General features: G+C 60.8%; 1 protein-coding gene across 3 annotated transcripts; it reads right to left on the bottom strand.

Annotated features, from left to right (window-relative positions):
• Positions 1-67: 67 nt before the first annotated feature.
• Positions 68-1,997, bottom strand: KLHDC9 (kelch domain containing 9). 3 transcript variants are annotated; one of them, XM_045982152.1, is made up of 4 exons: positions 1,394-1,991; positions 939-1,098; positions 619-847; positions 68-409 (listed from the first exon to the last, which is right to left on the bottom strand). In XM_045982152.1, exons 1-4 carry the CDS (start codon positions 1,909-1,911, stop codon positions 243-245), a joined length of 1,074 nt encoding a protein of 357 aa, XP_045838108.1. In that variant the 5' UTR covers positions 1,912-1,991; the 3' UTR covers positions 68-242. The 3 variants fall into 3 exon arrangements, with proteins under 3 accessions (XP_045838108.1, XP_045838109.1, XP_045838110.1); XM_045982153.1 differs by having other exon boundaries at positions 649-847; positions 1,394-1,982; XM_045982154.1 differs by having other exon boundaries at positions 211-409; positions 611-847; positions 1,394-1,997.
• Between the last annotated feature and the right edge of the window lie 6,009 nt (positions 1,998-8,006).

The following is an 8,006-nucleotide window of genomic DNA, read 5'->3' as shown; positions in this document are numbered from 1 at the left end:
TGTGGAGTTTGGGTCCATCAGGCTAATGGTTTACGATACGAGAGGAGGTCCCATATTTTATCCTTTCCCTTGCAAATAAAGATGTGGCTGCTTGTTGACTGCCCTCCCCCCAAAAAGACTCACAGACAAATGTTGACTCTCAGATTGAAATTTAATACGCCTTTGAAGTGAGGCAGATAGCTCTGGGGATGACGCTTTATGAGTTTGCAAGAAAACAGAGGCTTGTGTCTTGGCACTGCTCTTTAGATAAATAGGTCCAGGACGCACACCTGTGGCTTTGGTGTCCTGCCGTCCTCACCAAAACCCCCAACCAGGAAAAGCTGATCGTTCCAAAGGCAGGTCCGATGGCCCACACGTTTCAGCCCGCGGTCTGCACTGGGGAAGTGGAACCACAGAGAAGGGGACTTGCCTGTTGGGTAAGAAAGTGCTCATTGAGGTGGCAGCATTTTGGCACCGTGGGGCTTCTGCTCCTCACAGGACCCAAGGTTTCCCCGTGTTTTCCCTCCTCACAGTTTAATGTGCTGCGTATTCCTTTGTCTTGCCAATTAATTTTTGCTCCTCCCTACCCCACCCCTCCTTTCGGGGCCTGCAGGTTCTCCCCGGCTCCCACCTCCCCACCTTCTGCCCTCCTCCACCAGCGCCCCTCACGGGTGTCGTAGACGTAGAGGTCATTGCAGATGGTGTCTCTGGCTCTGGTCAGAGTTTCTCCCCCGAACAGCACCGCGAAGGGCCCCACCACAGAGCATGAGTGATGCCGCAGCCCCCGGGGCCCCTGCCGGGAGCCCTGCCCCGTGCTCACAAGCCTGGCCAGCTGTTCCATCAAACGGGGGGCTGCAGGTGGTTCCTCCTTCCCGGAGAAAGAAGGGGTTGGCTGGAGGGATTTGGGCCTCGCCATTTTAGCCCCCTCCCACCCTCGGCAAGATGTGAGCAGATACTACCTTAATCTTCCCCTGACCCCAGTGCCCAGCTACTTCTGGTTCCGCGGAGTTGCAGCCCCCGAAGAGCAGCAGCTGGTGAGCTGGGGGGTACCCCGAGGTCGGGAGCAGGGCGGCGCAGTGACCCGAGCGGGAGGCCGTGTGGCAGCCCTCTTCCTTATAGCTGTGGGTGTGCAGAAGTTCGGGCCTGAGCTGGGTTGTCCGGAAGAGAGGAGGGCTGTCCTGCTGTTCCCTGGCCTCTTTGGTGGCAAGCGCGGAAAGGAGGCCGGGGCGCAGCTGTGGGCAGAGGAGAGCAGGGGACACCCGCAGGGAGCGCGCTCAGCTCTCCCCGTCGGGGTGGATGCGGGGGGAGGGGGGTCAGGATGCGGAGAGGATGCCCGCGCTCCCGCCGAGCCTTCGCTTTTCTAGAGCAGAGATGCAGGGCGGGTGACACGTTTGGGGCGGGGGGGGGGACATACCAGTAGGTGCGGGCGCCGGGGTCCAGCCTCAGCGTGTAAATGCTTCCGTAGCGGCGCTGAGTGCGGGTCCCGCCCTCCCGGCCCGCCACCCGCAGCTCTCGGTCCGAGACGCGGGTGCAGGTGTGGCTGCTGAGGCCCGCGGGGGGCCGGCTGCCGGGGGCCGCGCTCCACGCCTCCCACACTCCGCGCTCCGTGTCCAGGGAGGCCACCGTGGCCAGGCGGCGCGCCCCGTCCCAGCCGCCCACCACGCAGAGCCAGCGGCCGCCCACCGGCGCCGCGTCGTGGTGGCTGCGCCGCGGGCCGCCCCGGGCGCCCAGCTGCACGACCTGTCCCGCGGCCGGGTCGAAGACCACCGTGTCGCCGCTCGGCTCTGTCGCCCCCCCGCCCGGGAGGCCCCCCACCAGGTAGAGGCGGCCCTGCAGCTCAGTGCACGAGTGGAAGGCTCTCGCCAGCAGCGCGTCCCGAGCCACCGGTCGCCAGGTCCAGCCCGCACCCTCCGGGGACCCCGCCAGCGCCATGCCGCCCCCACCCCCCACCCCGGGAGCTGGCTCCCTGGCCCCCCGTGGTCGCCCAGCAACCGCCGCCGCACCGGCAGCGCGACCGCTGCAAAGTGAAGGTCGCAAAGCACGGGTTACCGTGGAGACCGGAGACCTGGGTAGCTGCGGGAGGGCGCCGGCCGCTGGGCGAGGTCCGGGTCAATCCTGGAAGACTGTCAGCCGCCGGCGGTCGGAGCGCGGCCGGGTCCCCAGCGGGGCTGCTGCGTTATCAGAGCCGCGAGCTGATCTGAGGTGCAGGCGGGGCTCTGCAGGGGCCGGAGCGACTCCGGTTTCTAACCGCACCTGCGCTCCCCAGGGAGGAGGGCGAGGCCGCGAGCGGCCGAGCGTGGGCCTGGGAGTCGGGAGACTTGGGTTCTGGTCCCGGCCGTGCGCCCGACTCTCAGGGTAAGTCTCTCTAGGCCGCCTCCGCTTTCTCACTCGTAACTGTGCTGTGGGCTGCGTGTCGCGGGGTCTCTCGGAAGCCGGTCCCTGCCGGCGCCGCCGCGGGAGCAGCCGCTCTGCTCTGGCCGCTAGGGGGCGCCGGAGCCCGCCTCTCGGGGCGCTGCGTGACGCGCGCGGGGTTGGCTCGCGGGTGACGGAGGATGCTCCAGCCTCGGGGAACTCTCTCCTGCGTCCTGGGCAGAATCATTTCTGAGCTCCGCTCGCCTCTTCGGCCCACGCAACGCAAGGAGACCGAGGTGCGGTGGCATCTGGAACTGGAGATACAGGGCGGGCGTTTCTCCCCAGGAGATCGGGGCAGACGCTCCCCAGCCTTGGAAGCTGGATTGGGGGGTGGGGGCGGCAAACAGACCCGCCCCTCCCCGGTGTGTCCCTCTAATCCAGCAAGTCCCTGAGCCTCTTCCCAGCTCTGCCCCTCCAGAACCCAGTGAAGAACGGAGAGACCCAGAGCCAAGCCGACTAATTCTGGCTGCAGACAGATTTCTCCTCCGCAGAAACGCAGAAACAGTGTGGGGCAGAAACAGAATGCCTGTCCCCAGCGTCGGGCTGCAGATGGGAGGGCTGGCTGCTACTTCTACCTTTGGTTTCTGTGCATCAACTCATCGCCCATCATGCCCCACGATGGAGGCAGCGAGAGTTTCCCGGGCTGCAGTGGAGCGGACATGGAATTCGGGGTTCTGATGGCACAGGCCTCTGACCCTAGCTTCTAGCCCTCAGAGAAAAACAGCATGGACAGAGTGTGGGCAGGAAGGGACAGAGAGACCGGAAGGTCACAATACCTGTTTCCCACCTGTCCCTGAAGCCGAGACCCCATAAGAGCTTTGAAAGTCTCTGCCCATTCATTGCCAGATTTCCCGGGGCCTGCGGAGTCTAACAGAGAGGGTCCTCAGTTTTCCCAGATCATGGTAACAAAATCTCTAAAAAATCACCAACTTTTTTTTTAAAGTTTTATTTATTATTTGAGAGAGAGAGACTGAGCACAAGAGGGCAAGGGGCAGAGGGCAAAGGAGAGAGGCGATTTGAAGCTGACTCTGCACCGAGGGCTGAGGCAGAGCCTGACGCAGGCCTCCCTCTCATGACCTTCTGATCGTGACCTGAGTCAAAACCAGGAGTCAGATGCACGAAGCCACCCAGGTGCCTCCCAGATCCCCAACTTATAATGTCCCTGATGGAAATCTGAAAGCCAGCCAGCCTCCTAACAGCGGGACTGAAATCTGTCACGCTCCTAGGATTTAGGCAACAAGTTGCCTGGAAGATGGCCCTTGGTGGCCTATATGTCCATTTTGCCAGGCTCATTTCCTTCCCTTTTTCCCCCCAAGGCTTTTATTTTTTAAAGTAACCTCTATACCCAACCTGGGGCTCGAACCCACAACCCCAAGATCAAGAGTCACGGCTCCACTGACCAAGCCAGCCAGATGCCTGAGCACAGACTCATTTTCTGCCTCTGCTGAGTACAACAGGGAACTCCCCATCCCCGGGGCCTTTCCAGCTTCTCCCTCACAGCTTGCTGTTCCTCCTCCGGGCTTCCACTCTGACTCTGCGGCACTTGGCTTGCACACAGAGCCTGACCTCACACACTCTTGGGCTGCCCCCTCCCCCACCCCCAGTCCCATCGAGTGTCTTAGAGGCCTTTATCCAGGACAGAGACCCAGGGGATGAGCTGCCCATCACTCCTCCCCTGCCTCCTCTGCTTGGTCGGAATCAAGCCGGTATCTTGGAAGAGGCAGAAACAAGACAAAAAGAACAAGACAAAAAAGGAAAAGTCAGGCTGCCTTTGCCGGACATCTGCTTCACACCCGGAGCAGCATCTGGAGCGGTCCGCCACGGCTCTGTCAGCGCTCCAGGAAGGAAGCGGCATTCGGATAAAGTGAAGGGGAGACCTGGAAGGGGACTGTGTGAGAACACAAGGTCCCCTCCTTTTCTGGCCCTGCTTCCCCTGCTAATAACATCCAGGGACAGCCTCTGTGCAGGAGAGGGGGCTGGCGGCAGATCGTCCTCACAGTCTCCCACTCCCGACAGGGTCCTCTGAGTTTGGCCTCAGGTGGCTGTTTCTGGTGAGCGAGGGGGCCTACAGCCCAGCTTCCCAGTCTCCAACGTCTGTCCCAGCCCCAGATCACCACCTGCTCACCTCAGTCCTTCACAGAACTCCGACTCTGTTTTCTCCTTCCCTGAACTTCACTCTGACCCTGGAGCCATCCCTGGTTCTCAGCACCGTTCAGGGAGATGCTCTCCAGACCCCAACCCTTCCACCTGTGTTGTCCCCCCAATCGCCCCTTCCTGCCTTGTCCTCCAACTTTCTACGTTTTTCCCCAGCTCATTCTGGCCAGTGGACTGCCTGGCCCCATGCCTTCCTGGCCCTAATTCTGGCTCTTTGCTCTTAGTTCAGCCAGAATAAGGACAGGGATGAGCAGAAGGACAGAGGGACGGCTGGGAAAAGAGACGACAAGAGGCCAGATCGTGAGGGCACGTCCGAGCTGAGATGTGAGCAGGAGGAGTGCGAGAGAAAGGGGTGGCGAGTGGGTGGGGTGAAGCGGAGAGGCAATCGGGGAGGTTAGAGGACGGTGGAGGGGGGCTAAGAATGGGGAAAAACGTGAATTGCTAGGGGACTTGGCGAATCTGAGTAGGTAAATTTCACTGGGTCCACCTTGAGTGGCTGAAATTGAGAGCAGAAGAGGGCAGTGGGCGGAAGGGGCAGCAGTGGGCAAGGAGGCATTCAGAAATTTCTCTTTAGGTCTTCCTGGCTCTGTTTCAGACTTTGTCTCAGCTTCTCTGTCTCTTTGAATCACCCTCATCGTTCCTCCGTGTCTGTCTCCTCCCCCACTCCTTTCTTTCTCTTGGTGTCTGCGCCTATCCCTGTGCCCTGAATCTGTCTCTTGCCAGTTCTACTTTTGTGTTTCTCTCTCTGAGTCTGCCCTTCTCTCACTCTGTCTCTTTCTCTCTGTCCTGCTTAACAGAGCCAACTGTCTGACTTTGCTTTGGAACCTTCCAGGAGTGGCCAGGCTTCTCCCCTTTGACTGTGTTGTGGCACAGTCCTAGGGTATGGGTTCCTGACGAGGACTGAGTGAGCTACAGTGTACGGGCCCTTTCCAGGGCGTAGGACCGACCCACAAGAGACCTTAGAGCAGGGAGGCCCGGGCCCAGGAGGGAAGCAGGCTGGCGGGGGGGTTAGACCCGTCTCTGCTCCTCTACCCTTTCCTTCTAGTTCATGGACCAGTGCCTCCGGATCTTGCAAACTATCACAGGAAGGAACTCTCTGTTTCTTGCTCCCTAGCCCTCTTTTTTTTTTTTTTTTTTTAAACGCCACTTCCAGAATTGAAGGTGAAATGGGCTCCGAAAGGCTTCAGGGTGAAGCTGGAGGGCCGGCACTAGGGCTGTCTGCAAGGCGAGGCCGGTGGTGCCTCTTGAGTGTGGGGGGGGGGGGTGTTCAGGAGGGGAGTCTCAGGCCTGCCCTTGCTTCAGCCGCAGACCAGGACGGCTCCCAACCTCGCTGTCTGCGGGGCTGCAAACAGGCGGGTTTGGGGCCCAGTCTCCAAGGGCAGTGGGAGTGAGACCTTGGGGGTGTCTCGGGACTAGGAGAACGGGTCCCTGCTTCCCTGGGCCCCGCTCCTCTGCAGCGGCACCCTGTCCTGGCCTCTGAGCGGGCTGCAGGTGCAAGGGGGCCTGGGTCTTGAAGGGGAGAGCTGGACAGAGCTCAGAGCTTGGGTTCGTGAGACCGGCAGGCGGGCGTTCCCGGCCACGCAGGAGGAAGATACGCCAACACACTTCAAAAGAAAATCTGCGCTCAAATTACGGGAGTCCCCAGTTCCTCCCCCATTCCACCGGTGCCGCCCTCCCCGTCCTGTCCTCTCAGCCTCCGCCCCCCTCCTCTCAGATCTCCCCTCCAGGAACGCTTGCCTTTGCCCTCAGGGCCTTCCCCACTCCCAGCCCTTCCAGGGTCCCCACAGCCCTGGGCCTCCTGGACTCCGCAGCTGCCCTGCCACCTGCACCGCCTGGTCCCAGGTTGAGGCTGGATTGTAGCACCTGGGCAGGCTTGCTTTCCCCGGGGGCGGCTGAGTCGCACGGGAGTGACAGGAGCGCAGGCGGGTGGCCAGCAAGTGGCTCAGGCTGTCTGGTTGGCAGAGAGCAGACCCGCTGCATCCGAGCTGAGCGTTTGGAAGAGGGTTTGGATGAGCGGGAGAAGCGCCAAAGGCCTGGAGCTTCCTGAAGGCGCCCCTGGCCGTGTGGGCTCCGCTGTGGGCTCTGCGAGCCGAGCCGGCTGGCCCTCGGGAGCCGCCTCCGTGTTTCCCAGCAGGTGGGCTTCCTGGGAGGAGCCTGGCACCTCTGTGGTTGGGGTGGAGACTGGGAGAGTGCAGGGGGGCCCGGCTTGGGGTCCTCACTAGAAGCCATTCTCTCACCGGGCTCCCAGGACCCCGCCTGCCTTTGCGCTTACTCCTTGCTGCATTATCTCCTGCTGCTGCTGTCAGCACTGGGAAGACTCTGATTTCCATGAGGGCTCCCTCTCTTGTCCTAGACCCGCCATGACCTATTTCTGGAGCTTTCTAAAAGTGCCAGGCCATCCAGAGACCCAGGGTCAAAGAATAAAGGCATCTCTCTTTTACTCCAGGCCCCCATCCCTGAGTTCATGGTCATGTACTTGCAGGTGCCTGGGGAGCCCGTGGAGTGAGAGCAGGGAGGAGGGGATTCTGTACCCCATCTTAGAAGGAACGGGGCCCACACGTGCCTTTTGCTGAGCCATGTCCCCCGGTGGGTCACTCCAGCTGTAGACCCCTTTAGGAACTAGCAACTCCAGCCCCCTGAGCTCCAAGGGAGTCGGGAGGCAACCAGGAAGTGTGGCTGCTGGGAAGGAATGGGGCCGGGGACTAGGCGTCACGGAGCCTGCAGCCTGGGGAGATAGGAACAGCGCAGCACGTGTCGGACGGAAGCTTCAGATGAAATCTCTTGGAAAACAGGATGCCACCGTCCTAACATGGGCACCATGATGCGCCAGCCCCAGGGGGCAAACATGTTTTCCAGGGGAGGAAAAGCTGCCGGAACCTGTTCTCTGTATGGGGATCTCTGCATGTGGGGGGCATCCTAGGAAGGAGGAGAAGCAAGCTGTAAGCTTGAAACAGCCTTGGTCCTGGGGGGCAGCATCAATTCCCATGTCAGCGTCTTCCACAATGTCCATCAGCGCCCCCAAAGCCTTTCTCTACAAACTGTAGAGACCGAGGCAATGAGCAGATCAGAGACGGCTTCCTATGACACAGAAACAAAGCTAGATAGACATGGGTCACAGACCTTTTGTCCTCACTAGGGGGACACTCTGATCTATAATCCACCCTCCTCTCTCCCAAAGCCTGAGGGTCTCCCCCTGTCCCGCCCCCAAGCCTCTGACTCTTCTCTGATCTCACTGGAATAGGGCGATTACTCATTAAGGAGCTCTCTGACTTATTCCTACCCCAACCCATCCGCCTGACCGCCCCCCAGCCTGGCCCTTCCCCGACCTTGACCAGCTCCTCCCCAACCTCGCTTGGCCTGACCCTCACTCTCACTCTTCTCCCCACCCCACCCATTCTTGTCCCTCCCTGACTCACCTCCAAGTCCCATTGACACAAACAAAAAATTTCAGCACAACCCAC

Source organism: Meles meles, chromosome 17 (genome assembly GCF_922984935.1).
Source record: "Meles meles chromosome 17, mMelMel3.1 paternal haplotype, whole genome shotgun sequence".
Lineage (NCBI taxonomy): Eukaryota > Metazoa > Chordata > Mammalia > Carnivora > Mustelidae > Meles > Meles meles.
This window is presented reverse-complemented; position numbering and strand designations above follow the sequence as displayed.

Excerpts from the sequence above, each read along its gene's own strand:
- KLHDC9 (XM_045982152.1), bottom strand. The coding sequence starts at position 1,911 with ATGGCGCTGGCGGGGTCCCCGGAGGGTGCGGGCTGGACCTGGCGACCG. Across the intron at positions 1,099-1,393 it reads CCCGGCGCCCGCACCTACTG|CTATAAGGAAGAGGGCTGCC; the intron begins GTATGTCCCCCC and ends GCACACCCACAG. Across the intron at positions 410-618 it reads CTGGTGGAGGAGGGCAGAAG|GCAAGTCCCCTTCTCTGTGG; the intron begins GTGGGGAGGTGG and ends CTTACCCAACAG.